General features: G+C 57.8%; 12 protein-coding genes across 12 annotated transcripts; 5 read left to right on the top strand and 7 right to left on the bottom strand.

The window, feature by feature from the left end:
* Window positions 1–280: 280 nt before the first annotated feature.
* BKA78DRAFT_232389 (uncharacterized protein) lies at window positions 281–976 on the bottom strand (the record flags this gene model as incomplete). The annotated part of the gene is made up of 2 exons (XM_066883794.1): window positions 281–450; window positions 496–976. Coding segments are annotated over 2 exons (651 nt in total), but the record flags the coding sequence as incomplete, so codon positions are not given.
* Window positions 977–1,078: 102 nt separating this feature from the next.
* On the top strand, window positions 1,079–2,440 carry BKA78DRAFT_315549 (pyridoxamine 5'-phosphate oxidase). Its single transcript, XM_066888557.1, has one exon. It carries the CDS (start codon window positions 1,146–1,148, stop codon window positions 1,941–1,943), a length of 798 nt encoding a protein of 265 aa, XP_066744888.1. The 5' UTR covers window positions 1,079–1,145; the 3' UTR covers window positions 1,944–2,440.
* A 145-nt stretch (window positions 2,441–2,585) lies between these two features.
* On the top strand, window positions 2,586–4,219 carry BKA78DRAFT_143187 (uncharacterized protein). The gene has a single exon (XM_066882810.1). The coding sequence runs from the start codon at window positions 2,804–2,806 to the stop codon at window positions 4,094–4,096; it is 1,293 nt and encodes a 430-aa protein (XP_066744887.1). The 5' UTR covers window positions 2,586–2,803; the 3' UTR covers window positions 4,097–4,219.
* A 699-nt stretch (window positions 4,220–4,918) lies between these two features.
* Window positions 4,919–6,004, top strand: BKA78DRAFT_296045 (pyruvate formate lyase activating enzyme; the record flags this gene model as incomplete). The annotated part of the gene is made up of 1 exon (XM_066886559.1): window positions 4,919–6,004. The coding sequence occupies one exon, from the start codon at window positions 4,919–4,921 to the stop codon at window positions 6,002–6,004; it is 1,086 nt and encodes a 361-aa protein (XP_066744886.1).
* A 1,381-nt stretch (window positions 6,005–7,385) lies between these two features.
* On the bottom strand, window positions 7,386–8,106 carry BKA78DRAFT_315544 (uncharacterized protein). The gene has a single exon (XM_066888556.1). It carries the CDS (start codon window positions 8,072–8,074, stop codon window positions 7,844–7,846), a length of 231 nt encoding a protein of 76 aa, XP_066744885.1. The 5' UTR covers window positions 8,075–8,106; the 3' UTR covers window positions 7,386–7,843.
* A 565-nt stretch (window positions 8,107–8,671) lies between these two features.
* BKA78DRAFT_353261 (uncharacterized protein) lies at window positions 8,672–11,404 on the bottom strand (the record flags this gene model as incomplete). The annotated part of the gene is made up of 3 exons (XM_066891525.1): window positions 8,672–11,055; window positions 11,105–11,247; window positions 11,298–11,404. 3 exons carry the CDS (start codon window positions 11,402–11,404, stop codon window positions 8,672–8,674), a joined length of 2,634 nt encoding a protein of 877 aa, XP_066744884.1.
* Window positions 11,405–11,929: 525 nt separating this feature from the next.
* Window positions 11,930–13,655, bottom strand: BKA78DRAFT_143164 (uncharacterized protein). Its single transcript, XM_066882809.1, has 3 exons — window positions 13,312–13,655; window positions 13,184–13,216; window positions 11,930–13,103 (listed from the first exon to the last, which is right to left on the bottom strand). Exons 1-3 carry the CDS (start codon window positions 13,361–13,363, stop codon window positions 12,019–12,021), a joined length of 1,170 nt encoding a protein of 389 aa, XP_066744883.1. The 5' UTR covers window positions 13,364–13,655; the 3' UTR covers window positions 11,930–12,018.
* A 284-nt stretch (window positions 13,656–13,939) lies between these two features.
* On the bottom strand, window positions 13,940–17,452 carry BKA78DRAFT_296043 (ribosome biogenesis protein Urb1; the record flags this gene model as incomplete). The annotated part of the gene is made up of 3 exons (XM_066886558.1): window positions 13,940–14,590; window positions 14,636–17,229; window positions 17,275–17,452. The coding sequence occupies 3 exons, from the start codon at window positions 17,450–17,452 to the stop codon at window positions 13,940–13,942; spliced, it is 3,423 nt and encodes a 1,140-aa protein (XP_066744882.1).
* A 204-nt stretch (window positions 17,453–17,656) lies between these two features.
* BKA78DRAFT_143151 (uncharacterized protein) lies at window positions 17,657–18,458 on the bottom strand. The gene has a single exon (XM_066882808.1). It carries the CDS (start codon window positions 18,267–18,269, stop codon window positions 17,709–17,711), a length of 561 nt encoding a protein of 186 aa, XP_066744881.1. The 5' UTR covers window positions 18,270–18,458; the 3' UTR covers window positions 17,657–17,708.
* A 188-nt stretch (window positions 18,459–18,646) lies between these two features.
* Window positions 18,647–20,482, top strand: BKA78DRAFT_296042 (uncharacterized protein; the record flags this gene model as incomplete). Its single annotated transcript, XM_066886557.1, has 1 exon — window positions 18,647–20,482. One exon carries the CDS (start codon window positions 18,647–18,649, stop codon window positions 20,480–20,482), a length of 1,836 nt encoding a protein of 611 aa, XP_066744880.1.
* On the bottom strand, window positions 20,384–21,293 carry BKA78DRAFT_315537 (uncharacterized protein). The gene has a single exon (XM_066888555.1). The coding sequence runs from the start codon at window positions 21,183–21,185 to the stop codon at window positions 20,682–20,684; it is 504 nt and encodes a 167-aa protein (XP_066744879.1). The 5' UTR covers window positions 21,186–21,293; the 3' UTR covers window positions 20,384–20,681.
* A 533-nt stretch (window positions 21,294–21,826) lies between these two features.
* Window positions 21,827–25,704, top strand: BKA78DRAFT_315532 (uncharacterized protein). Its single transcript, XM_066888554.1, has 23 exons — window positions 21,827–22,273; window positions 22,420–22,427; window positions 22,466–22,607; window positions 22,632–22,679; window positions 22,707–22,795; window positions 22,820–22,949; window positions 22,974–23,198; window positions 23,223–23,315; window positions 23,352–23,441; window positions 23,484–23,528; window positions 23,559–23,626; window positions 23,651–23,744; window positions 23,775–23,933; window positions 23,955–23,966; window positions 23,994–24,134; window positions 24,165–24,291; window positions 24,322–24,382; window positions 24,410–24,460; window positions 24,485–24,536; window positions 24,558–24,635; window positions 24,669–25,052; window positions 25,089–25,151; window positions 25,257–25,704. Exons 1-23 carry the CDS (start codon window positions 22,211–22,213, stop codon window positions 25,311–25,313), a joined length of 2,280 nt encoding a protein of 759 aa, XP_066744878.1. The 5' UTR covers window positions 21,827–22,210; the 3' UTR covers window positions 25,314–25,704.
* The last annotated feature ends 1,516 nt before the right edge of the window (window positions 25,705–27,220 follow it).

Raw genomic sequence — 27,220 nt, 5'->3', positions numbered from 1 at the left:
AGAGCGACCCGACGAAGCCAAAGTTGCCGAGACCGTACGGGATTCATGCTCATGTGTTGGCGGACATTGCGCACGAGATGGGTGGGCTTAGGGACAAGCTGAATTGAGTGGGCGTAGATTCGAGTGGACTTGGCCATTTTTTTCCCTTGAGAAAACTCGTCTTGGTAGACTGGTGTTGATAGAACTCGTTTTCCGTTATTCCGTCCAAATTCCATCTGCAACCCAGCTTCGGGTCATTCCAGCAAGCGGGTCCGTGGTATTCCAGCATGATGTGGTCGCGCTACAAGTCCGGCGAAAAGTGCTGTTTGAATTTTCTGTTGGCTCTGTCCGGCGCGCGGTTCTCAAACTGCGATCCATGCAGTTCAAAGACCAGCGGCTTGGGACCGTCCTCGGCCTGTTTTTCCACCAGAGGCAGCTGGAAGCGGAAAATGGTGTGTTCCTTGGGCACCGCTGCGTCGATTAGCAAAAGCCTCTCCCGTCGACTGTGCAACTCACTCTTAACCTCATCCGCCGGCGTCACCACCACAAATGTAAATTTTGTGTCCTTGACCACAATGCCCTTGACGCCGACTCTACCCACGCACCGGCTGCGCACCACCTCGAGCAAGGCGCCGTGAAAGTCTGCGCTCACAAGTTTTGGCCCAGCCGACGCCGCCGTCACGTATGCTCCCTCGCCCAGTCCCAACACCTCGCGCATGTACGCGCACCACATGGCGTGCAGCCCGACATACAAGCTGTATTTCCTACGCTCCTTGGGAATCTCGTACAGACACAGCGCGCGCTTCTGCTTTGCGCTCAGCGGTCTGGGCTTGTTGCTCTTCCGCGAGTCGCGAGCAAGGGCGAGGGCGGCTCGTTGGCGCTTGCCGCGGGCGTTGGAGACATCGGGTTCAGTAGGTCGGAGGAGGAGCGGCTTTTTGGAGACTTTTTCGGTGTGGATACGCGAGACGGAGGTGGGGGAATGGGCGCGCGAGAGCAGGGCGACAGACGGGTTGTCCGAGGGTGGTAGTGATGGCATGATGGTGGTGTTGTGTCGTGGGAAAGTTTCGTGAAAGCGGGAAGGTATAGCGTCGGTCCGGCGTCTTCGATGCGTCATCGACACTCCATATCACTCCAATCCTCAGCATCCTCAACACCATTTTCTCTGCATGTTGACTCTACGAGCTAGTCGCTTGAGTTTTCGTCTCTTGGCACCATCTACGGTCAAATTCCATTGCAGACGTCTCACAGCCGCCGCCATGTTGCACAGCGCAAAGCCCACGCAGGACAAGCTCATCTTCGCACCGGGCGACAGCGGGCAATCGTCGCAGGCTGGCCAGTTCAAAAAAGGCGCCCTCGACCGCAAAGACCTCTCGCCGTCGCCATTGACGCAATTTCACACTTGGTTCTCCGACGCCCAAGCCGCCAACGTCTATCATCCCGAGACCGTTACACTGTCGACCGCCCAACTCCCCAGCGGCCGCGTCTCGGCGCGCATGGTCTATCTGAAGGAATTGGACGCCCGCGGTTTCGTCATCTACAGCAATTGGGGCACGAGCCGCAAGGCCACAGATGTCGCCTCCAACCCGCATGCGGCCCTCACGTTTTGGTGGCAGGACCTGGAGCGGCAGGTGCGCGTCGAAGGCACCGTAGAGCGGCTCACCGACGCCGAATCGCAGACATATTTCGACACGCGGATCCGGGGGTCACGCATCGGGGCATGGGCGAGCGCGCAGAGCAGCGTGCTGGAGTCTCGCGAGGAGCTCGAAAAGCGCGTCGGCGACGTCGAGAAGCGCTACGAAGGTCAGGAGCAGATTCCCGTGCCTCCTTTCTGGGGCGGCCTTAGAGTCATCCCCGACATGGTCGAATTCTGGCAGGGCAGGGAGAGCAGGCTGCACGACCGCTTCATGTACACCAAGGACGACAAGGAGGAGTCGGGATGGCGGGTCGAGAGACTGAGCCCATGACGACAGAAGAATTGTTGATACAAAAGAAATCTGGATACATGATGGCATCACCAGCGGCTGTGCAAGTATGCGGGCGTTTCCTGTCGTCAGTGCCCGCGCGTCCCTGACGTGCTCTAAAATATGCCTGGTTTCAGATGTTTTGCGGCGGGCGGCAAACGGCTGCGGGCCGTTGCTCTCGTCTGGGAGTTTTCGTTTTTATTTTTCGTTTTTCCAAGCCCTGGCGTTGTGGTGGTTCATCGAGTTTTTGACTTGTTTGCTGCTCTCTTCCTCTCGTCTTCTAGACTCTCGCCTGCTCGGCTGCGGATCTGAAAATCAGGCCGATCCCTGGGGCTCCACCTCATGCAAAATGGCCTGCCTGAAACGGTACAGCCATCATGACCGCAGGCGACGCGTTTGCAGCTGCAGTCATGTGTCTCCTCGTTGATTGCTTGTTTCAGACTCTCGTGTCGGTCCGCTCCTCAAGCTTGTTCGACTTTTTGCCCCTGAACTGCCAGCTTCAACCCAGCAGAGAGGAAGCTTGATTCAAGCAGAGACGTCGACTTATATGGCCTTGTGTCGAAGATGGAAACTGGAGAGCAAATTCAGGCCATCAGGGCTAGACCGCAGCCCTACTCCCGTGTCCCTGTCTGACGTCCCAATCAGGTCCCTCCCGCCGGCGTGCATGCACACATGTCTTTAGCTGCGGCAGAGGTGGGTATACGGCCTGGAATGTCCCGGCCTTTATCCTTCTACTCCTTTTAGAAAATGTGGATGCCTGGACTGCCTAGCCGACGGGCGAGTAGTTGCTCCTCGTCGTTGCTCTTCTTGCGCCTGGCGTCGTCGCTTTCCATACACGAGTTGATCTCTAGTCCTTCTTTACCATGTCTTTTTCGCCTCAGCAGCCGAGACGCCCTCCGCGCCGTCCAGAGAGAACTCCTAGTACAGACTACGTCTTTTCTCCGTCTTCGCCCGCTGCCTTTACGCAGTCTCCGCGGCCAGGGGCCTCGCCTGCGTACTCTCGACCCGTCTACTCGCCGGCTTTTTCACCAGAACCTCGTCAGCCAAGGGCATCGCCGGCCTTTTCGCCTTCACCAAGACCAGTGCCATCACCTGCGCCATACTCGCCCATATCTTCTCCCCGGCAAACACCTCAGCCTCGATTCCCCTTCATCGACGAAGAATCGACTCCCCGTTCTCAACCGTCGCCGCGCCCACGGCCGCCTCCGCAAGAATGGATCAATCCGGAACCTCTGCCGGCACCCTCGCCTCGCTCCGCCTACAGAGAGGCATCCCCAGCACGCCACCGGGGTAATGCCCATGGCGGCCCTCCGCTGCGGCAAATCAGCTCTCCAAAGCCCGTCATCAACTGCCCTCCGAGTCCGAGCGTGTACAGTAGCAGCCAGGGACACGCCCGCGTCTCTTCCCACGACGCCTCGGTCGCCTCTGTCCCGTACGGCTCCAGCTACGGCTCCAACTACGATCCGTACGACGCGTCCATGGAGAGCACAACGACGCTGGTGGTGCACGCGCAGCCACACGAAAAAATGTCCGACGTGCCCCTGAGCCCTGATCCACGGGCGTCGCCACCAGTTGCATCGCCCCCGCCAGCAGTTGCCTCCAAATCGCGCTTCTCCACGGTGACAGAAGTCGGCGTCAGCGACGACAGCAGTCCCACCGCGCCTCCCAAACGCTCCTGGGTGCACACGGCCCAGTGGATCCTCATCCCCAGCCTCACAGTCACCACGGCCGTCGTCGCCATCGTCATCGGCCACAGCCTCGGCCTCTACGGCGGCCTCAAGCTCGGCGGCTCCATCGACACCTCTTCCAACGCCCACCCGACCTGGCCCAGCAACCTCAACCTGCTGCCGTCGTGGCTGCTCCTCGGCGTTGGCGCCGCGTCCTGCTTGACCACGCTCGTCGTGTGGGGCTTCAGCTTGCGGCGGCGCTTCATGAAGCCCGTCGGTTGGCTGGAGGGCTTCCGCATCGGAGCAGGCGTCTTCTTCGTCGCCGCGTGGGCGGCCGTCTGCGCCATTTTCAAGGTGTTTGAGCAGCACAAGGGCGAGGAGAGTCTGGGGTACTGGGCGTGCGCGCACCAAGGCGAGGACATTATGGGCGTGCATGACTACTGGCGCACGTGTACGGAGCAGGTGAGTCGTCCAAGTGGAACGAGCTGAGCGCTTTTGCTGACCATACCGTAGAATGTGGGCTTTGCGCTGGGCATTGCGTCGGCGGCGATTGAGCTCTTGCTCATGGTGTGCTTTTTTGTCAGACGCTCTCAGAAGGGCGATGACGTGGTGGGCGAAAAGATGAAGGCGTGAACATTTGCTGTGGAAGTCCGCCCCTTATTGAAAAGCCAGCTTGCATGCGTCTATTCTTGTGTTCGAAGCATCCTTTTTGTTTGGTCTTCACACCTTTTCTTGCATCTTTTTCCCTTGATGTTTTACTGCAAAGCGTTTTTCCGTCACCTTTGGTCTTTACTTCAAAAGCCAGAATCCTCCCTTTGGACAAGATTTCTTTTGCCATGCCTGGCGAGCCCGGCTCTCTCATTTGTTTTCTTCGTTCGATTCGCCTGACGCATTTTCCTTGCCGCCTCTCTCTCATGTTCGAATTTTTTTTTGCTTTCTCTTTTTCATCTTCGCATTTTGTTTGCATTTTGTTTGCATTTTGTTTTGTTCGAGTTTTTCAACATTGCAGCGCTGGCGTTGAGCGCGCATTGCTGGCAGCAAGCACCACGGCGCAACGGATGATGAAGTGGTAATGTCTACCAGACGGCTGTACAGTACGTGCATGTGTGGGTGGCTTTGTATTGTAGTTGGTTGTACAATAAAAGGAATTGGCCAATCATGCTGCACTGATACACAACTCCCTGGCCGCCTCCCCCGCGACGTCATGTCCGCGGGGGACCTGGAGGCCGCACCTTTCTTCAACCACGTCAAACCTCCACCACCACAACGTCCGTTAGTGATGCGCGCTCCATTCGTGCCTCATCCTTCGCGATGCCGCTCTTCACGCCCCGGCTGAGCCGCATACTCGCACGTCGCAACCATCAACCAACACTTTCCTCGCACCACCATCGCCGTCTCCACCTCGCCCCGCCCTTCCTCATCGACGACCCATACATCCCACGCTACCAGCAACTCTCATCCATCGAAGCGGCCAAGAAGCGCAGCAAAGCGTACGCGCACCTCGCCAACTGCAACCTCTGCCCGCGTCTCTGCAGCGTCAACCGCTTCGAAACAACAGGCCACTGCCTGATCCCGGGGCAAAGCGTCAGCGTCAACACCATCGCGCCGCACTTTGGCGAAGAACCCTGTCTCCAAGGCGTCCACGGCAGCGGATCGGTCTTCTTCAGCGGCTGCAACCTGCGCTGCGTCTTTTGCCAGAACTACGACATTGCGCACAAGAAGGCGGGGTTTGACCTGGCGCCCGAGGAGCTGGCGGTGTGGCTGCTGAAGCTGCAGACGACGGGGCGCTGCCATAATGTCAACTTCGTGACGCCCGAGCACGTCGTCCCGCAGGTCGTGCTGGCGGTGCTCATCGCCGCCGACATGGGCCTCAAGATCCCCATCGTGTACAACACGAGCGCGTTCGACAGCCTCGAGAGCATCGAACTGCTCGACGGCATCGTCGACATCTACCTCCCCGACTTCAAGGTGTGGGAGCCGCGCACGGCGAAGCGGCTGCTGAAGGCCGCAAACTACCGCGAAGCAGCCTGCGAGAGCGTCGCGGCCATGCACGCGCAGGTCGGCGACCTCATCTTCACGCCCGACGGCATCGCGAAGAAGGGCGTGCTTCTGCGGCACCTCGTGATGCCGGGGTACGCGGACGAGGGCGTGCAGATCATGCGGTGGTTGGCGCACAACGTGAGCGCGGACCTGATGGTGCATGTCATGGAGCAGTACTTTCCGCGGGCGCATGTGGGCAAGAAGGGAAGAGGGAAGGAGGGCAAGGAGGAGAAGCGGTATAAGGATATTAATCGCCCGGTCACGATGGACGAGGTGGAGGTTGTCAAGGAGGCGGCGAGGGAGGCGGGGCTCTGGCGGTTTGTCGAGCCGGCTGAGCATGGCGGGTTTAATCTGTGATGGAGGCGCGTTGGAGAGGTGTCTGTATGGAAGGGGAACCGCAGAAGATGGCTATTAGTAGAGGATGGGTGGGTCAGGTCAGTACATAGGTAGAAGGATAAGGCATGCATCACTCGTCCCTCCCACAAAGAGAGAGAGAGGTGGGACGAAAGCGCCATCAACACCAAGTCATAGAGTCACCATCTACATTACCCAGATACGCACGCAGCTACCTACTTCAAGTGAGCACTTCTGAAGCACATCCCTTCCCTGCTCCCCTGCTCTACCTTAGAATCGCGACGTCTTTCAATATCTAGATTCTAGCAGCATCCTTTATTTCTGTACTCGCACCGTCTAAAAGTCTGCCTCTAAAAATATACGTAGATATAGTATCCAGGAACGCGAACGCGAAGAAAGGAGAGTGAATCTACCTTTATTCTATAATACTAGAGCTAGATGCATGCTCTAGATTTCTTTACTTACTATGCTATATTGTTAATACTTGACCCCTAGTAGAGCAACTCGGAGCTAGGTATGTACCCCTATTCCTAGCCCAAGAAATTGCAGTTTAGATAAATTTTTAGAAGGGACGAGCCAATCAGACCACAGACAAACATTGTTCGAGCCTTTTACGCAGCTCTCCAGGCCTCCCAGTTCGACTATCTATAATTACCTCACCCATCCACTCAAAACCGTACCGCACTCGCATCCCACATCTCTACTCAAGGGGCTCGAGCGTCTATCGCCATCTCCCCTTCCAGCTGCTCCATCACCCAAAGCGTAGCGGCCTTTGACGATTTTCTGTTAACTCCTTCATCCAATTACATTTCCACTTCATCTGCTTGCTCCACGCACCTAGGTACGTCCGAACAACTAACCACTTGAGTCTACGCCCTACAGCACTTCAACCCCTAGCCAGCCAGAGGGCAAAACAAAAGCACATTGATGAAGCAAGAATCGGTGAATCAGACTTGATTGATTGAGTAGGCGTAGGAGACGCCAATATCTATGAGATCAAGACAAAGAAACAAGGGTCTCCGCCCGACAGGGCTAGAATAATGGAGAACCATAAACAGGGTGAGACACTGCAGTAGTCGCAGTAGGGAATCGGCAGAGCGCAAACAAGGGAACAATAAGACCTTTCGTCACGCATCATATCACAAACGACACTAGATCGAAAAAGCAAAATCAAAGGTTAAAAAACTAAAATGCCAGAAGTACCTTTACACGAAGTGAAGAAAGGGGGGAGGGAGGGAAAGAGGTAGACGCACACCGGAAATCAAAAAGCAAGCCAGGACCCAAGACAGTCTCTGACCTACCTACGTACCCGCTGACCGACCTACTCAATCATCATCAGATACCTCTCGTCTGCACGACCGGAATATGCCACCTACTCCAGCCAGTCCAGGCCAGTAAGGTGGGCAGGAAGGCAGGTCGAGTTGCCGTGTGTAGTACCAGCAGCAGCAGCAGCAGCACCACCACCAGCAGCACTTGCCAAAACCAACCAACCTACCTAGTCACGGCATCTTTTTCGCAGGACAGCCCCAAAACAAATGGACGGATGGGAGAGAGACGAAGACGCTCATCAGGTAACTGAAACTTCAACCACAGGTAGAACGACAGCAGCAGCAGCAGCGACAACAATAACGCTCGACTGATTGATCGACGACAGGCGGGCAAGAAGAGTCGAGAGAGAAAGCAGGAAGAACACCCAGAGACCGACCCCCCCACCATCAGCCATCAGCCATCAGCCTGCAGCCATCCGCCATCCGCCGTTTTTGTTAGAGAGAGGGAGAGAGAGGGAGAGCAGCACGCTCATCCACTCCGTGCACACGGGCAGGCCCCCTTGCCCATCTCCAATTATCCGACCTTCCCTCGTCCTTTCATTTTTCCACCACCCCAGTATCCAGACAGTGACAAACAGGGAGGGAGGCAAAGCAAGCCACAAGGAAAAGAAAGAGCAAAGAATGAAGGAAAAGACGTGACAACAGAAAAATAAAAAAGACAGCAGCAGCCAAGAACAGGAGGGCCTACTGATGACCTCGATCCCATACCATACCGATTCCAATCCATGAAAAACATTGTACCCATCCCATGATGTATGATGATGCCGATGATGCCCGCCCGCCCGCCCGCCTGCCTGCCTGCCTCGATGCTTCTTTCACCGCACGCACGCACCTTCGAACAACCCTCATACCCAATTTCATTCAAGCATTCCATGCCGCGCGCAGTAGTATATGGTACGCACCGAAGAACACGCCAGGAAAGAAGACATGTCTGATCAAGCCACCCGACCGCATTCGCAAAGAAGAGAAAAGACCAAGACTCAATCAAAACAACAAAAGGAGGCGGCAGCAGACAAGAGGAAGAAGAAGCAGTAAATAAATTTTTGGTGTGTGTGTGAATTGATCATCTCTCAATGGAAAGAATCCCCTCCCGAATTTTCCCCCACTCCCACCGGCCGCGCCTAGCCCCCATCGTGCTGTAGTAGTCATCGTATCCCCGCTGGCTGGCTGATTGGCCGCATCTCGCTGCCGCAGCTGCCTGCCTGACCCAGTATGCAGCAAAATGAAGATCGCGAAAGAAGACACGCAGACAAAATAAAAAGTTGGTGCAGGGGACAGAAGAGAGAAGAAGGGGAAAAAAGCACGAAGAAGAAGAAAAACGCTTTGCAAATCATCATCATCATCAAAGACGATAAGATCCACCCTTGTTGCCCGCCTGCGGCAGCTGCTGACCAAGACCACCAACACTACCGCGACCAACAATGCCGCTGCGGTCAAACATGTCGAAGCCATTTGGACCCTGAGGATGGGGAGGAGGAGGACCTCGCGCGGCGGCGGCGGCGGCAGCAATCATGCCGGGCGGCGGGCCGCCCGCACGCATGCCCATCAATTCTGGTGGTGGTTGACCTTGAGGACCACCGCCAGCGCCCATGCCGAGACCCATGGGACCGCCAGGGCCACCGAAGCCAGGGGGCGGGCCGGGAGGCGGACCAGGCGGCGCAAAGTAGCCGTGGGGCGGCGGACCCTGGCCGGGGAACGGCATGCCTCCAGCCGGAGGACCACCGCCGGGAGGGCCGCGCTGGACCTGCTGGACCTGCTGCAAGCCCGGGTGGCCGAGAGGAGTGTTACCGGCGCTGAAGGGCGGCGGGCCCATGCCCGGAGGCCAGCCAGGAGGGCCGCGAACTTGCGGGCCGGTGCTGGACGCAGGGAATCCGGGAGGCGGAGCCATGGACGCGTTTGGACGTTCTTGGGGCTGTTGCTGCATGCCGGGCTGCTGCAGACCGGGCGGCTTCATGGTCCACATTTGGTCTGGGGGTGGCTGCTGCGGGATGCCCATGTTGTGAGTCTGGTTCCTGGGCATGCCGCCGTCGGCCGTGTTGCGACGCTGGATGTGAGCAATGGCAGGGTCGTCGAGGTGGATGGGGAGGTTGAAGCGGCTGGCGCGGCGCATAGCATTCTCGATTTCAGGGTTCTCGGGCATCCTCCGCGGCGGCTGAGGTTGGTAGCGCACGTCGTTTTCGGGGAATTGGCGCTCCTCGAACAAGCCCGGCGGCGGATTGCCTCGAGGAGGCTGCGGGACGCCCATGGCCGGAGGCTCCATGAAGGGCACCTTTTTATCCATGAACGCACCGGCAAACATGTCTGGGGGAGGGGGCGGTCGGGCCTGAGTAGGCTGAGGAGGAGTGTTGCGCTGAGGACCAGTCATGAGATTTAGCAAAAATTCTCTGTCGCGCGAAAGTGTAGCTGGCGGAGCAACTTGGCCTTGAGGTCCCATCATGCCCTGGATGCCAAACTGATGCATGCCATTGCTGTTGGGAGTCGCGCGTCCCAGACGCTCCTCGCCAGATCGAATACTTTCAGGACGTATCGGCTGCTCCTGTCCAGGATCCGTGGCAGGAGAAAAGGGACCAAAGGACCCTTGAGGACCCTTGAAATCCGTGGGCGTGCCGCGAGACAAGACAGACTCGATGAAGCCGGCCTTTTCTTCGCGTGACCGTAACAGATGGTGACGGGTGGGCTGTGGCTGCGCGTGAATTGTGTTGCGGTCAGGGGTGCCTTGACTCCGGCCGTTGGGGGCAGGGGATTGTTGCCCTTGGCTGATGCTCGAATTGCTCAGCAAATTCAAGATGCGCTGGAATCCCTCCTTGTCTTCAGAGTCGGCAGGTATCTGGCTCGTTGGCGGCGGCTGCTGCTCCACCAGGGGAGGCTGGGGCGGCATCTGTTCTTCCTGCGGGCTGAAGAGTTTGGCAAACTTGGACGACTTTTGCGGCTTGGCCTTGGGAACAGGCGCTCCCTCTGTTGTCGAAGGAGCTTCGGACTGCTTGACGGCTGCAGCGCCCCACATGCCAAACATGTCTTTGCCTTCAATAACCATGGGAGTGATGGGCTTTGACGAGACGGGCGTGTCCTTGGCCGATGGGGGCTCGGGCGTGTTCTCCTTGTCTTCGGCAACCGCAGCCCCAGCCTTCATGCGCTCCTTCCAACGCTGAAAGTCTTCTTGCGTGTGGACCTTTTTGTCGTCCTTGGGATCGTCGTTGAGCCATTCGGGACCCTTGTTGCGACTGAAGCGCGCCATGCCAATCTCGTCCTTCTTCTTTGGCGCTGCGTCAATCCACTCGGGATCCTCCTCGATGCGCTCGTTGCCACGGCTCCATCTGTCGTCTCGACGATCGCGCCAGCTTTTATGCGTACCTTCGCCCTCCTTTTCCGTGCTTTCGCGTCCCCAGGGCTGTTCAAACTTTTTGCGGCGAGGCGTCGTCTCTTCGCCATCCGTCTCGCGAGCAAAGCGTCCCATGCGCTGCGGCCGCTCGCCGTCTTCTGCAGGAAACGACGTCCTACGGCCCCGAACGTTGGTCCAGCCCTCCCCTTCTTCGCGGTTCGCACGGCGGCCGTTGACGGCGCCGTTCTTGTTGCGTTCATTCTCGCGCTCCTTGAAAAACTTGTCGCGAATGTTGACGCGCTCGGCCGTCACTTCGTCGTCTTTTTCGCCATGTTCGGACGACTTTGCGGCGCGCGAGGATGAGGCAAAAGCGGTCTTGGGCGGTCCAAGCACAATGTCTTCGGGCGCTGCTATTTGTCAACGTTTGTGGTCGCGGCGGGATTCGGCTGGACGCACCTGTGCTAGAGTGTCGGGTCAAGTGCTTCCCCGGGAACAGCGAGTGACGCTGGGCGCCATTTTCTTGGTTGGCCGACTGGTCGTCGCCTCGGCCACCCTGTGTGCGACCTTTGCGCTGGGTGGTTTGCTGCTCTTGCGGAACTCTGCAAACGTGTCAGGTCAGTGCCACCACGAGACAAGAGGGCCCACGTACTCCATCCAATGTTCAATCGAGGGCAGCCCATCGGGCTTGTGCACCAGAGGCGAGTCTTTCAAGTGGAGCAACTGCTCCTTGGTGTAGCGGACAATCTCGACCGGCATGATGTGGGACGAGCTCCCTCAGAGGGCGCTCGTCGAAAGGGTAGGTCGGAAGATGGGTCGATTAAGCGTACAATGCGACGGCGTTCTGCTCGAGTAAGATGATGTCGTGGGAGCGATTGAGAAGCGAGGTAGCGCGGGGAGCGAGTTTGCCAGCTATGACAGGTGAGGTGGGCCAGGTCAACGCCGCCTTGGCAGAGGCAAGGTGGGTGAGATGCAAAGAGATTAGAGTTGGAAGAGAATCGATGTTGACGAGGGCCTGGTGTGCGCCGGTAACGGGGAGTCGGGAGGTGTGGCACGCAGTCGCGGAGAAGTGTTGCGGAGGGCGGTGGGCGGTGAGGGAGGAGGGGGAGACACAGGGGCCTCGGGGAGAAGCAATTGAGCTGGTGTTGAGCAAGAGTGACGGGAAGTGGTTGGATGAGGCGAGGGGCGAGGGATCGGGTCGAGTGCGAGAGGAGGTGAGTTGAGGTCGTGGTGGTCGTCGTCTTTGGTGGTGGGTTCAGGTTGCGTCGGTGGGAGAGGAGCTCCCGCAAACATGTCAAACCTTGGCACTCCGAGTCATGTAGTGAGAGCCTGAGGCATCCATCTCTACTTCTACCTACTATTTCTACACATGTCTACACATGAAGACAAAGGTGAGCGACCCCCATTCCATCAACATAAAACACACGGTCAACGTCGGCTACATTTGCGCACCCGCACCGCCTTGGAGAAGACGTTGGTGGCGCCGGCGACCCTGGCACAGCGTAGGGATACGGTTGGTAGCCATTCTGCCAGCCAGCCGCCGTGGCCGCGGGATAGCTGGTGGGCCGAAAGGGATACGCCGCCGTGTACTGCGCTGCGTACTGGTACGGGTAGGGGTAAGGGTACGGCATCATCAGAGTGCCATCAAGATATGGCGACGGCGTGTGGGGAGGCGGCCGAGCAAACTGCCAGCTGTCATGCTGCTGCTGCTGCTGCTCGAATCTGGTCCGCCGTTGGCCTCGTTGCGCATCTTCTTCGCGCCGAATCTCGTCCTGGAGCTCATGAACAGTCTTTTCCTTCTTCTTTGCCCGTCGCGCGACACGTCTGCGCTGGTCGGTTGGAGCGTCGCCGCCGCAGTCCGCCGCAGAACTCCACACAGACTGGCCATCAATCGGAACAGTGCGCTGCGAGCTTCGTCGAGGGCGCTGTCCATCCAGTCGAGACGACCGACGGCCTGGGTTCATCCTCTTCGCCGGTGGACTCCGCTGACCGACTGGCGGATGCTCCCCGGCTGTCTCGTCCTCATTCTCGCGCTCTCGAACAGGACTGACAGGCGACGGCGGCTCTGTCTCGACTGGGACGGCAATTTCTTCAAACGGCTCGTCCTCGCTATCCACCACCGTCTCGACATACGGCTGCAAATGCTTCTCACTCCCGCCCACAGGCGTCGCCGTATCCACATCTCCCCTATCCCCTTCCCTCCCCTCCACCTCCCTCCCCAACTCCCTCCAAGCCCCCGCATCCTCCTCCAACTTCCCCCTCAATCGCTCCAGCGCTCCCGCAACGCCCTCAGCAGCAATACCTCTACGACGCCGATACCCAAGCAGCCCCTCGAGCTCCTGCAGGTTGGCGTAGCAGCGGCCGACCAGCCGCTCGTAGGCGGCGCGCAGCGGCGTGTCGGGGACCGGCAGGAAAAGCGCGTCTTCGAAGTCGCGCGAGGCGATGTGGAGGGCTTCGACTGTGCGGAGGGGGGAGGGGGTTAGTTGGGTGTGTGGTTGGTGCGAGGGATGGAGGGGAGGTGAACAGAAGCTTGCTTGCCTTGCGGAATCAGCTGCGGGGCGTACTCTTTGCCTGTCTTTCATCAGTCGACCATGTCCTTTACCGTGCAATGGCCGAGGTAGGTAAATAGATGGCTAAGTCGCAAGTCGCAACAAAAGCACACTCACAGTCCCTTCGCAGACTCCACGAGATACTGCTGATGGAAAACTCCGTCGCCATGATGGCTAGCCGGCGCAAAGAGTCTCAGACCGCAGAGGCAGACTCATCAGTATGCGGGGTATCTTATATGAGTTTCATGTGGTCCACGTGTTGGTGCAGCATGGGCTGGACAGTGTAGCTCTGCTCGATGCATGTCTCATTGGTGTACGCCCTACCTATCGCTTGACGTCTGTACATAGCAGGGGGTCCATCACGACGACGACGTCAAGGACTTCTTGAGTTGGAACGATTCAATGCTGACGGTGAGGGTGGCATGTGTAGAATCGGGATTGCGCTTCTTCGATGGCGCTTCTTCAATGCAGCTACATTGGCTGGTAGAGAGCACGAGCACGGCAAAGCAATGGCGCGGTTGAAACAATTGCACGAGACTCCACGTGCATGTATGTTTGACAGTCAAGACCGAGTCACCGCGTCACGACGTCATTGGCGCTGCTGGTTCCCTTTCCGCTCGCGTGCAGGAACGCAGACACATCAGACGGGTGTTCGCGTGCAATTGGACGGCGGTCATCAGGAAGAGGGACAGCAACCCTCGAACAGAGCCTTTTTTTCATTCATGGCGAGCCAAGCCCGACTGCATCAAGGCTCCTTGAGCATCCTCTCCACCTCCTTCTCGACGCCTCCGCCGCTCCACTCGGCCACCTTTGCCCGGTCGCACGTCTCCCAGAGGCGCTCCAGCAGGCGCCTCAGCGCTTTCTTGTCGGTCTTTGGGTCGGCGAGGTGGATGCGGATCCAGCTGATGATGCCGCTTCGCGTGATGAGCGTGGTGCTGCCGTCGACGGCGGCGGCGCGCATGCACAGGCGCAGAATCTTGTCCCTGATATCGCGCCGCGCGTCCGGCTGGCTGTACAGGACCAAGACGCGCTCGAAGAGGCCGCGGGCGCGGAAAATCTCCATGTCGTCGGCCGTCCGCAGCCCGTCGACGAAGTAGCTCAGCAGCCAGCTGGCTTCTTGCCAGTAGGCGTCGTCTTCGCCTTCGGGCGGGTTGAGCAGCGTCTTTTCCGCCCAGTACGACGGCAGTCGCGAGACTTTCCAGGATGGCCCTTTGGTCATGAAGGCCGCAACCTTGGGATACATGATGTGCGCCGGGTCGGCTAGTACTTGGACTGCGCTGACTGCAAAGGAGCCGGCTATGTATGGCAACGGTTTCGAGTCGACGATTGGCCGGCTGGTCTCGACGACTTCTCCAAGCAAAAGATAGAGGAATTCTCGTTCCTCGTAGCTCGATGCCTACTCGAGTTAGTCTCGCCTTTTCCGGGAACAAGAGATACATACCTGAACCTTGGCCATGAGCTTCTGGATGTTGCTCAAGGCCTGTTTCCGAATGGCAACGTGTGTCGAGCAAAGGCACAGAAGGAGATCGCCAATGTTCCCATCCTCCACGGCCTCGTCGACCTCTTTTTGAATCCAGCGGTGGAGCCCATTGTGGTTTTGATCCTCTTCAGGGGGAAACTCCAGGGATATTTCATCGTCTTCGCTCGCGCCCTGGGTACCGTCCTGGCTGTTGTCCTTTTGCTCGATCGTGTCTTCAGAAAGTGGTACAACTTCGTCTGAATTAGATTCGAGTGCATTGGAAAGTACGTTTTTCCAGGACGCTCCATCCGACTCCTTGAGGATACCGCCAAGCACTGACTGCAGCAGCTTCTCATCTTCGCCCACCTTTTTCAGTAGCGAAAGGAATCGAGATAGCCATTCCGCTACAGCCCCGGCGTCGCCACTCTTTGCTTTGGTGACAAAAGGCCACTGTTCCAAAATCGTGGCAAGGAAGAGGCTGCAACTGGAAAGATTTTTGATTCCAAGGGCCTCCAGATCATCTTGATATTTGAGCGGCTTTCTCACGAATCGGCCAAAGCATTCATCCAAGAATTTAAACACGCTATTGTCCGAGACCTTTTGCTCAGGGAGTCGAAGACTTGCCACGAGAGCGTCAAACGAAGAGGGCCGGGTCTCGAGCTGAAGAATGGCGTGGTCCCGCACGACGGACACCAACAGCTGAGCAATGGACTGAGACGAGGTCCCGTCCCCCGAAGACGCGAGAACCTTGAGCACAGACGTAAAAGGCGAAAACTGCAGGCTCTCTGGCTTTTGCCACCAGCGCATGTCTGGAGAATTGCGAGCAATCTGCACAATGTGGCTCAGCTCCAAAAGTCGTACCTCGCGGTCTTCCTTGGAATCGGTCTCTTCTTCCAACGTCTTTAGTATGTTGGTCAGCGGCAGTGAAATGTCAAACTTCTCGTCCAGCGCGACCTGCGGGAGGAGTAGGTAATACATGGAAAGCAGACGCGTGATTGCTTCTCTTTGCATGAGATGGTCGTGGGGGATATTTCGGAATGAAAGGATGACGTCCTTCATCTTGGGACACCGCTGGCGGAACTCGTTGACGAGACGGTCGGCTGCTTGGTCCCAGAGCGTGTGTGGAAATTGAAGTGATGCGTTTTTGAATTCTCGCAGCGCCTTATCCAGCTTCTGAAAGGCAACCGTGAGCAGACGAATGACAAAGAAAGTAATCAGATTGGAATTTTGGTTCAGACACTTTGTCAGAACCTTTTGCGTCAACGGTTGAGGCAGAATGCTTTCAATGGCGAGCGAGACAGGGGGCGGCGCATTTGCGTAGCCGTCTCTGCGTCCGAAATGTTTGGGTATCGGCAAGTGAACGGCGGAAAAGAGGAATGACGAGTATCCAATCCACGTGGCGGTGAGCTTGGGCTCAAACGTAAAGTTGGTCTTTTTGAAAAAGTAGTCTGCAACGAGCTCGGGAACGGCATCAAAGATGGCCAAGAGCAGCTCTTGCTCGAGCTTGTTGGCATAAGGTCGCAGTACTTGAATGAAGTTGGCCAGAGTGGGGTTCTTGATGACAACGCGACCCCTATAACGCTCATACCAGTCGAGAGAATCCAGCCCCAGGTCTATCGTGTCGGAGTCTTCTTGGTCGCCTTTTTCGCCGTCTCTGTCGGTACCCGGCGGATACCAGCCCGAGGACGGGTGCACGACACCAACCTCGAGAGAAGTGCAGACGTGGAGCAAGAACTGATGTGCCACAATGTCTATTGACTTTTCATTCGCTTCTTCTTCGAGGTTTTGCTCCATCCGATACAGCGATGCAATGTTTGACAGAGCGCGATCGGACAGCATGAAGCCCTTGCTCGCCTTGGGAATCTCCCTATCGGAAACGACGTGGGACTTGATGACTTGCAGAATCTCGGACGCGATTTCTGGCGGATCATCTCTGATGTGATCGAAAAGCGCCCTGATTACAACCACCTGCTTCAACATGTCAATTTTGACGCCCTCGTCTTGGGTTCTAAAATGCGCCAAGACGTATTTGACAGCATTCGTGCGGATGGATGGCCGCAGCCTGTCCTTTTCGGGAGATTCGGACGGCTTCCATAGACCGAGATTACGCGCCAGCGCCTTGGCGTCAAATGTAAAGTCTCGCTTCGAGTAGACTTGCTTGGCCAGAGTGCCGCCGTCAAAGCCCACCATTTCCGTCAAGAGCCGGAGGCATGGCGAGATGATGTATTCTTTATGCTTGGGCGCGTTGAGCCCGCGCGAGAGCAGCTTGAGTTGCGAGACTTGGAGAATTGTACGGCAAAGTTGAGTGCCTTGTTCACGAAAATCGATGTGGCTGGACAGCGTCTTGAGCAGGAGCGCGAGCACGGCGACGACGGCCGAGTGGAGCTGGTCCAAATCCGACTGTACAGCATAGCTCCACGTCTGCATGACATTTGAGAGGTAGGGAGTGTCATTGTCTGCGATTCGGGGTTTTTGCGAGTCCAGAAAGTCTCTAAGGATTGCCCTTTGCCGGCCGGTCGACGAGTCGTCGGTGGGGTAGAGGATGGATTCGAGGAACTTTTTGAAGCTGTGAATGCCTGGTGGGGTTAGCAACAATTATATACCCACGGATAGAGCCTTACCATTTCTCAGCTCCTGATTGGCACCCTGCTGGAAAGTGAGAAGCTGCGAGAGCTGTCTGCTCGAGACGATTTCTTCAGCCTTTGGTGGGGGGCCCTTTTGTGCGTCCAGCTTGGGACGCTTCGGCTGGCGCCTTTCCGGTGGTTGTTCTCCATCAGTCGTCGCAGTCCGTTTACTCATGGTGGCTTGGGCAGATATGATTGATCGAAGAGACGCTGAGGTTCGGTTGCGATGCGTGGTTGTGGGTCTGGGGACTTTTCTGCCGCCGTCTTTGCTGACCGCCTTTCTCACCTCTGCGGAATTTCTCCGAGGCCCGTTGGAGCTTGGGCCACCTCAGACGAACCCCGCCGGTCGAAGACACGGCAGTCGTCGACTTGGACTTCCATCTCGAACCGATCAATAACCATTTTTCCATCACTCTCTCTGCGTTGCATGCTCAATTCGCGCGTAGTGTGAGGTCGCTCCGCCGCGGACACATTTCTCTACGTGACACGCCCTGTTCAACCACCTCATGGAAGACTCCACTCCAGCAACTCTCAACACCTTGGTCCTTTTCGCAAATTGCTTTCACGCCGTTGAAATCACCGGCAGAATTTTGAATAGACGAACACCATCGACGAGGACCTCCTGCGCTGTCCAAAAGGAAAAATTTAAATGACACTTTCCTCTGCTGCACCAAGACCAACAATGCCGGCTGAAGAAGACGCACCCTACAACTCCTAACAACACCTCCCCCACAGCGTGACTTACGACCACATCCATCATTGTCTGCTGCTCTCAGCCTCTCCAAGACTTGGCCACTCACGCCCTTTATCAAACGTGCGCATACAGCGTTGTCGCCAGCTCGCCCACGGGCTTGGCGGGGTTCCGCATTTGGCAAGGAGCTGTTCTTTATCACAGCCACGGGTACAATGGACCACGCTCCTCCTATGGTTCTGTTTTCGGTCCCGGACGCTGCTCGACGGAAACCGAACTTGCTCGGCAGTTCGGCTGCCATGATGCGTCGGGTGGGCTTTTTGCTTGAGCGCGCGCGCGCGTGCCCTACATCCCCCGTCTTTTCATTCTTTTGCGGCCGTTGTGTGCTGGCTAACAAGGCAGACCGACGACGACGACGAGCATCCTTTGTTGCGTACCCGGACTGCCGTTATTATTCTTCCCCAGCAGAAAGGCAGCCGGCTGCGCTGTCCGGACATGTCCTCCGTCGTGCGGTCGTCTCGACGTCCCAGTTCATTTCCTCGCTGCACTTCCTACCCGCAAGACGACTGTCGTTGAGGCTGACTGTGGGCTGTTGCTGGTTCAAGAGCTAGGACTACCATCATTATTCTGGCCCAAGTATTCATTTCTTAGAATTGCCAAAAACGAAGAAAGCACACAATGGAGCTCTCCTACCTCCATCAGCAGCGCCAGTACATCCTCTCGGCCCTCTCAAAAACCCAAATCATCATGGACGGCCTGCACTCCAAAATCGCCGACGCCGAGCGCTGCTTGACAGTCAACGCCAGCAGCAAGATTGCGCTCCAAGCCGATGGCAGTGACAACAGCAGTACGAACAACGAAACCGACACCAAAGCTCCAGCGGTAGCTGGCCTCGGACGCGCCCAGAAAAAGAAGCTCCAGCAGACTCGCTGGCGCGCCCGCACCTCGCTGCGCAACTGCGAGAACGAGCAGCAGGTCCTCTTTGAGAGCCTGCGCAGCGTCCAGGACCGCATCTTGCGCGTGCAGGCCGACATTTTGGACAAGGATGTTGGCGGCTGGGTGCCCCCTCCTGCGGCGGCGCATCAACACCACCACCATCACCAGTATCACCACCAGGCAACTCCTGATCCTGGCGCCGTCATGGCCGCGTACGCCGCCAACTTGTACGCTGGCAGCATGCCCTTCCCTGCCACCGGTCACACCCACGCCCACACCCATACCAACCCCTACACGCACTACCCTCAGGGAATCCCGCCCAGCGCGTACCTGGACCCGGAAACGACGTCGGACGACCTGTGGGCATGGCAAGCCAGCGACACGCAGGGGCCGTACGCGGCGCTCGCGCCATCACTCCTCTCCAACGACCCCTACCAGTACGCCTACCTGTACCAAAACCAGCAGGGCCACGACTACGAATGGGCCGACTGGGACGCGGCGGGCCGCCGCTTCTCGCGCGCCATGCGGTCGTCGCACGGCGGGCCCGGCCCGATGGAGGTGGTGGACGAGATGGGCACGCATCACTACATCTACGACAAGGAGAAGCAGCAGGCGGGAGGAACCCACTCGCCGTCAAAGGACGAGACGGGCCAGGTGGCGCCGGGCGTGTTTCCGGAGAAGTGGGAGCTGGGGCGGCCGTCGTTGAACTTGGCCGTCTGCACCACCACGGCGGCGGACGGCGAGGGCGACGACGTTGGACCCACGAGCGCCGTCTCTACGGCCATGAAGGCGGCGCTGAGTATTGGATCGACGAACGGGCGCGGCCACAAGCGCGTCCAGAGCGCGGCGCTGAGCCCAAAGACCAGCGTCTTTGTGCCGGGCAAGGCGGCGCATGGGGAGGTCGAGAAGGACGGCAACGGCGGCCCTGTCACTGCTGCCACTGGCACATCCGCCATCAAGTCTGCCTTTGCAACAACGACGGGCTCGGGCATCAGTCAAACCAGTGCCGCTCACGTGCACTTCGCAGAGCCACCCCGCAAAAGCAGCATCAACCCGCGCGCGACGCCGTTCAAGGCGCCCTCGTCGCCCTACCCCTTCCCGCACGATGGCAACAGCAGCAAAGCAAAAAGCGCACCCTACACGCCGCCGCACCGGCGCAATTCGTCGCTCAACTCGACGGCGTCATCAACGTCGTCCTTTGTCTCGATCAACGGCGACGACGCCAGCGCCAAGCAAGGGGACGGCGACGGCAGCCCTCACAAACGCCGCTACAGCGCCGCGGCCGTCGACCTCATCCTGCACCGCCTCAAGGAGAACGAGGGCAAGCCGCGCAAGCAGCGGCGCGGGCAGGGGCAGGGGCTGGGGCACGCGCACTCCAGGAGCGCCGATGCGGGGAGTGATGGGAATGGGAGTGGCGGCAGTGAGGAGGGGGAGGGGAAGGGGGGTGATGCGGATGGTGCTAAGAAGAGGGGGCGGCAGGGGGTTGGCTGGGGCAGCGTTGATGAGCCGAAGTATAAGGTTGGTGGTGAGGGTGATGGTGATGGAGATGGCGACGTGGACATGGAGGGGGTGGACTAGGGGGTTTGGTCTTCGTGTCTTTGATTCCAGTTGTGGTGCGCGGAGGTATTGTTGAAGGGGTGTCTGAGCGGCGTTGAGAGAGCAACAGGCGGTTGAGGAATAGGCAGCAGCATACAGTAGCGGAGCACTGATCAAATCTTCAACCAATTTCTCCCCTTTGGCTGCCCGTGGTCGCCCATGTCGTCGGCTGCGGCGCATGTCAACCAGTCGGCACATAAACCGACGTCATCGCGACCGCCGCACCGACAAAATCACATGTCAGACCCAGACGCCAGTGCTTGTGCCAGCTTGCCAGCTTGCCAGGCAGCCCACGCACTCGCAAGCTGCTCTGTAATGGCATGCCGTAAGAATAATGTCGAATTTTTGCCTTGCAGCACATGACAGGACAAGCAAAAAGAGGCCACGAGTCCACAAGCATTTCACCACTCGCAGCGTGCGTCGGGTTGTTGGCGGCCGGCGGATGGACTCGACAGGATCCGAGCTTTTGCTGGGATCGGGGCGGAGCAAAGGCGGAACGAGGGCGGCACGTACACGGAATTCGCGTTCGTGTTGCGCGTCGGCGACTGAAAAGCTCTTGTGCCGTACTGGCTGTGTGAAGCAAAACGAGACCGGGCCTGGGCGTGGTAGAGGTGTCGGCAGGTTGAGCGAGTTTGGTCATGCAGCTAGCTCGCTCGCTCCTAACGAGGTCTCGAAAATGTCGCATCTCGCAAGGGCCAGCGACAGCTCTTCCGCGGAGGTTTGCAATTATTCGCTGCCGGCTGTTGTGTTTTTAGCATTATTATTATTCAAGCCCGGCAGAGGAAGACAGTGGTGTTCCCCGTCGTCTTGGCCAAAGGTAGGTCCTGAGGCGCCGGGATGCCCTTGTGGTATGATGTTGAAGCAGCTCCACACTACCGCACGGCACGAACGGACCTACGCCTCCACTTGGGTTGGCGGCTGCAGTGGAGAGCTGCGGGGCTCCGGACGTGCGAGCGGCGTGACGCCAGGCTGGCCATTGAACGAAATTCTTGGAGAAAACGATGGTCTTGCTGGATGTACTTTTCGAGGGCGGTATGGGCGGCCAAGTCTTGTTCAGGGTCGAGTGTCAGGTCCAAAATCCGGGGTAGCGGGAGCTCGGTTGTCGCGTGATATGGTTTGGGCGGACGGGAGAGGCGCGGGGCAGACGCGGGGAAGAATTGTTTAGAGTGAAAGTAAAAGAATAACTACATGTAACTGGTGAGAGGGAAAAGGGACGAAAGACTCTGTGTCCAGGGAATGCTGGCGTGGGGGCACAGACCCTCGCTCCCTCCGCGCCTGCAACTGCCGCAAAGAGGGACCCCACGTTATTCCCTCCCGCTAGCCACTCACGATGCCACGGCACTAGCACCAAACCTACATCATGCCTTAAGTCGCCCGCCCCGTCCGCCTTTTCCTCTCCCCTCCTCCGTCTCCCTCGCATCCTCCTCTCCGACATCCTCAAGCTCATCAACTGAGTCCGTATTCCTGACGTCACCCTCTGCCAACTATTCCACCAAACACCACGCGCCGTCGCCGACAATTCGCCCAACCATTGCGCTCCAACCACCGCTCTCCAAGTCTCCAAAACCCACCCTCACACTCGTCCAAACCTGGCCATTGCATAGCCCAACATGCCTGGCTCCGAGACTCCCGGGACTGCCGCCGACTTGCGCCAGCGACGCCCCGGCAAGAACGAGGAAGAGGAGGCAAAAGAAAAGGTCATGCGGTTGAATGGGAATGGGTCTGTCGACGATAAAGAAAAAAAGACATATGGCAGAACGCCTGATGGTACCAGTCAGTCGACTCCCTTTTGCTAAAATAAAGAACGTGGCTACTCCAATGCCAACCATAGGTCGACGCCGACCCGGATCCCTCCTCCTCCCGGCCCGCCGCCCGCGTGAACTCCCCAATGCACCTTGGATGCTAATGCGTGCCAACAGTCTTTACTGTACCTCACACGGACGACATGGTCACGCAACTGCTCAGCCCAACGCAACCAAAAAACCTGTCCGACGCCCTGATCCTGGCCGTCCTCGCCGGCCACATGCTTTTCTACTACCTGCTCCCGCGCGGCTGGCGCATTCCAGCCTTTGCCGTAGTCTTCCTCTTCTGGCGCGCCGGCTACAATGTCGGCCTCGGTTATCTGTTGCAGATGCAGTCGGAGCACAGGCGGCTGGTGAGCTGGGCCAAAAAGTCCCACGTCTTCGACCACCCCTCGACAAACAAGAACCCCTACCCGCGCCTCTATGCCCTGCTGAAGAAGGAGATGGAGACCAAGATTCCAAAAGACTACAAGTTTGAGGAGGCTCCGATAGAGTACAATACGTGGCTGGTCTTCAGACGTCTCGTTGACTTGATTCTAATGTGCGACTTTGTCTCCTACTGCCTCTTTGCGACTGCGTGCGGAGGCCCCCCCGAAGGCGAGACCTGGCCAATGGGCATTGCCCGCTGGCTCGCCGGCGTGGCTCTCGTGCTCTTCAACCTCTGGGTCAAGCTCGACGCCCACCGCGTCGTCAAGGACTTTGCCTGGTACTGGGGTGACTTTTTCTACCTCATCGACCAGGAGCTGACCTTTGACGGCGTCTTCGAAATGGCGCCCCATCCCATGTACTCGGTCGGCTATGCCGGCTTCTACGGCATCTCGCTCATGGCCGCCAGCTACAAGGTCCTGTTTATATCCATCGTTGCCCATGCAGCTCAATTCGCCTTTCTCGCCCTCGTCGAAAACCCGCACATTGAAAAGACGTACAACCCGCCGCCGCCAAAGAAGCGCACGCTAACCTCTGGCGAGGCCGACGCCGCGCGCCCAAAGACGCCCGTCCTAGACGCCGGTCACGTGAATGGTGCTCCCCCGCTGGCTTCGGCCGCGCAGCCTTCGCCCGTGCACCAGCTGCTTGGATGGCAAAACATGGACCTGCATCGCCTGACCAACCTCTCGGTGGTGCTCTTCCAGCTTTACATGGTTGCTTTTACGCTCCTCACGCCCAACACGCCCTTTTACCAGGCCCTCTTCATCGCTCACGCCGTCGCCTGGCGCATTTGGTACAATGTCGGCCTCGGGACCATTCTCAACATGCAGTCCAACCGCAAGAGCTGGACGCGCCATTTCATCAAGTACGGAGAGAGCACCGAGGAGGCGTGGCGGCAGTGGAAGGGTCTCTACTACCTCAGCACGTCCATGTGCCACGCCAGCTTCATCGCGGCCGCGTGGAAAATGTACTCGCTGCCGCCGGATTGGGAATATGGAATGGCGCTTTTGAGGCACGTTTTTGGCGCCGCACTGATGGCACTGCAGATCTGGACGTCGGTCAGCGTGTACGAGTCGCTGGGCGAATTTGGCTGGTTCTACGGCGACTTTTTCTTCGACCAGACGCCCAAGCTCAACTACGGCGGCATCTATCGCTTCTTGAACAATCCCGAACGCTTCCTGGGACTCGCCGGCATCTGGAGCGCCGTGGTCCTGACGTGGAACAAGCCCATCTTCTTCGTTGCTCTCCTGAGCCACATCCTGCAGCTGTTGCACATTCAGTGCGTCGAGGTCCCCCACATGCAAAAGCTGTACGGCCAAGGCCTGCGTCAGGAGTCTGGCATCTCCCGGACGCTCAAGCGCTCGTTGCCCTCGCCGATTCGGCACTGGCAGGGCAACGTCGACAGGGTTCTGGGCGACACTGCGGATTTCGTCGAGGAGTTCATCGAGGCGGCCCGTCCCAAGCTGGCCGCTGGTGTCGAGACGTTTGTCAAGGACACGACGGCCCTCTTCAAATCCTACCCCGCGCGCATCAGCATAACACGCGTGGCGCCCGACCTCGCCGGTCTCGATCCCAAGGACTACTCAATCAAAGTCGAGGGCACGCCGTCGTCGATTCTCGCCGAGCAGGAACGGCGCACCGGCCGTGAAGGCGAGTCTGCCCGCGCCCCGGCGCGCCGCAGCGGCAGCTTCAAGACGCTCATCTTCGAGTACGGCGCGCCCATCAAAGTCAAGTGGACGGCGCCGCTCAACCACAGCAAAAAGGACTGGATCGGCCTGTACATGGTGTCAGACAACGCGTCGCGCGACGTGACGCGCGTGTCGTCCCAGGGCCGCTGGATCGCAACGACGCCGGGGGCGTACGACTCTGTGCGCGCCGAGCAGGGCATCCTGGTGGCCGACCAGCGCGTGGCGGCGGCCGAACGAGACGGCGAAGCAAAGGACTGCCTGGCGGGCGAGATGGAGTTTTCGGGCGACAAGCTGTGGTGGACGACCGGCGTCTTCGAGTTCCGCTACCACCACGACGGCAAGCACAACGTCATGGCCATATCCCTGCCGTTCGAAATCCGCATCGCCCGCTTCGACGCCGACGACGCCGAACTGGATCCCGACACGGCCAGCATCCGCGGCGCCGTTGAGCGCGCGCTCCTCCCCGTCGTCCGCAACTGCTTCGACCGCGACCCGGAAATCGCGCCTGAGGACGCCGACGACGGCTTCGGCGGCTTGGTGGAGCGCGACGGCAAGTTTGCAAGACGTGTCGTTTATGCCGTCCAGCAGATGTTTGGCATCGAGTTTGCGCCCGAGGTCGTCCGCGCCGATGGCTGCGTGCGCAATCTGGCGTGGCGCATTTGTAATGCCAAGAAGGTTCTGGTGAGTTTGGTTCGTCCTGGTCCCGGCGTGGTTGGTGCGGCGGAGGCGGATGGAGTTGACCGAGGGGCGGATGGAGTTGAGGGAGGGGTGGATGGTGGAGCTGGTGGCAGTGAGGAGGTGGCACAAAAGAACCACTCCATTGACACATGCCCGTAACAGGCGCCATACAGCATGTCATCAGGCGGCCGGACGACGCCCTGCGAGGTCAAATATTGACCTCGCCCTCTCTTCGCCAACGCCCCTGGTCTCCATCCGCATCCTCCCCACCGCCACACCAGCAACAGCAACAGCAACAACAACAACAACAACCACCTCGACCAGGGGCAGCGAGATGGCAACGAGCCCGACATTTTGGTTTTTTGGAAAACGCGAATCATGAAGTGAATTGGAAACGCGAATGAAAATGACTTGCAAACAAACGAACGCAGAGTGGTGGAGATGCAACATCGCAGGTGGGAAGATTAAGTAATGTGAGAAATGAGAGAGCAGAGCACAGCAGGCGAGTAAGAGAAAAAGAGCGACAGACACTGAGACAGTGGGAAAGTGAGCAAGCAAGCAAGCAAAAAAGTGGCCGGCCGGGAAAAGGAGAGAGAGAGAGAGAGAGGGAGGGAGAGAAGAAACGCAGACACACCAAAAAGCAAAAGGAAAGGCGAAGGGAAGGCGATTTGAACGGTGCGAGGCGAGCCGGACAGAGAGAGCGTTGTGCACTTGATACCTACCTACCTAGCAGAGCAGAGCAGAGCAGGGCAAAAAAATACCACGCGCTTGATTCATCGACTTACCACCTCCTCTCTGTCCCTTATTCCCTCTTCTCGCGCGTCCCTTCATTCAGCCCGTTTGGCGTGCGGTCAGATACATGTAGTAAAGCACACTGAACGAGTCATCGGACACGGGCAACGACACTGCGTGTCTGGGGGGATAGATGGATGTACTCGGCATTACGAGTATAGGTGGAAGTAGAGTGAGGGGTAGGAGTAAGGGGTTGTTCGCTATCAAGATAAGGAGGGTAGACGTGCACGCGAACTTTGATCTGCCTGACTGCTGGACTGGCTGGCTGGCTGGAGTGCCGGCGAGACGAGCGAGACGGGAGGGATCTGGTGATTGAGTAGGTGGGTAGGTGGGTGGGTAGGTAGGTGGGTAGGTGGGTAGGTGGGTAGGTAGGTAGGCAGGTGAACAGAGACCGTCTTAGGGCCCGGCCAGCTTTTCAATATGCGTCTGTTTCCCTCCCTCCCTCCTTTTCTTCTCGTCGTGTAAAGGTACGCGTGGCATTTAACCTTTGCTTTATTGCTCATCTTTTGTGGTGTATGGTGTGATGTGATGCACGTGGAGCAGGTTGGCAACAGGCAGGCTGTTTCCCTCTAGCTACAGCCAGGGGATGAGGAGGGTGTGTAGTAGATCAGATTACAGTAGAGTAGAGAGATAAGTCGCAAAGAAGCTAGAAGGAGAGAAGGCGACGACGGAAAAAGCCGCCAAGTGAAGACGTGGGCGGGGAGTGAGTTGCCGCGGATTCAAGTGGATTGGATAGGCAAAGTGGTCGGTCCTACATGGTCGAATGGGGAGGAGGCACAGAGAGCTGGGTGAAGCAGGGTTGAAGGCAACGCAACGCAACGCAACGCAATTGAGGATGATATTGCGTTGCGTTTCGCCCTGAGCAATAAATAGGATATACTAATTGCGTTGCGCAATACAAGTCCTTATTGCATTGAATTGCCTTTATTGCTTGGTTACTAAACCCAACTTGAAATTACCCTTTTTAGTAGTTTCTACCCTACATAAAATAGGTGGATGGAGGATTGGTGCAAGAATCCTCTGTACGCATGGACGCAGTCCCAACTCCTATATTATCTCGCAGCTTGACTCCTGAATCCAAGGGCTGTTCTGCTACTGAGCTTGCTGCTTGAATCTCTAGTTGATTTATTACTCGATTTGTTGCTTGATTCGTTGCTTGATTTGTTGCTCGATTTGTTGCTCAATTCGTTGCTCAATTCACTCAATTCATTGCTGATCTTACTACTTGACTCGCTGCTCAATTGGTCGTCTACTTTATTTTTGTTGTCATCGTTAGTAGATAGGTAGGAAGGAGCGCAGGCATTACGTGCAAGTAGATGTTACATAATTAAATA

This window comes from Phyllosticta capitalensis (genome assembly GCF_038381095.1).
Source record: "Phyllosticta capitalensis strain CBS 128856 chromosome Unknown BKA78scaffold_5, whole genome shotgun sequence".
NCBI classification, from domain to species: domain Eukaryota; kingdom Fungi; phylum Ascomycota; class Dothideomycetes; order Botryosphaeriales; family Phyllostictaceae; genus Phyllosticta; species Phyllosticta capitalensis.
Note: the sequence above shows the minus strand (reverse complement) of the source record. Positions and strands in the feature narration are given on the sequence as shown.

Coding starts and splice junctions, on each gene's coding strand:
- BKA78DRAFT_315549 (XM_066888557.1), top strand. CDS start 1,146: ATGTTGACTCTACGAGCTAGTCGCTTGAGTTTTCGTCTCTTGGCACCA.
- BKA78DRAFT_143187 (XM_066882810.1), top strand. CDS start 2,804: ATGTCTTTTTCGCCTCAGCAGCCGAGACGCCCTCCGCGCCGTCCAGAG.
- BKA78DRAFT_315544 (XM_066888556.1), bottom strand. CDS start 8,074: ATGGGTACAATGTTTTTCATGGATTGGAATCGGTATGGTATGGGATCG.
- BKA78DRAFT_143164 (XM_066882809.1), bottom strand. CDS start 13,363: ATGGCGACGGAGTTTTCCATCAGCAGTATCTCGTGGAGTCTGCGAAGG. Junction 13,217..13,311: donor GTGGAGTCTGCGAAGGGACT/GTGAGTGTGCTT, acceptor GATGAAAGACAG/GCAAAGAGTACGCCCCGCAG. Junction 13,104..13,183: donor CCCGCAGCTGATTCCGCAAG/GCAAGCAAGCTT, acceptor CCCTCCGCACAG/TCGAAGCCCTCCACATCGCC.
- BKA78DRAFT_143151 (XM_066882808.1), bottom strand. CDS start 18,269: ATGGCAGCCGAACTGCCGAGCAAGTTCGGTTTCCGTCGAGCAGCGTCC.
- BKA78DRAFT_315537 (XM_066888555.1), bottom strand. CDS start 21,185: ATGCGACATTTTCGAGACCTCGTTAGGAGCGAGCGAGCTAGCTGCATG.
- BKA78DRAFT_315532 (XM_066888554.1), top strand. CDS start 22,211: ATGGGAATGGGTCTGTCGACGATAAAGAAAAAAAGACATATGGCAGAA. Junction 23,199..23,222: donor AATTCGCCTTTCTCGCCCTC/GTCGAAAACCCG, acceptor CACATTGAAAAG/ACGTACAACCCGCCGCCGCC. Junction 24,461..24,484: donor GGCGCGCCCATCAAAGTCAA/GTGGACGGCGCC, acceptor GCTCAACCACAG/CAAAAAGGACTGGATCGGCC.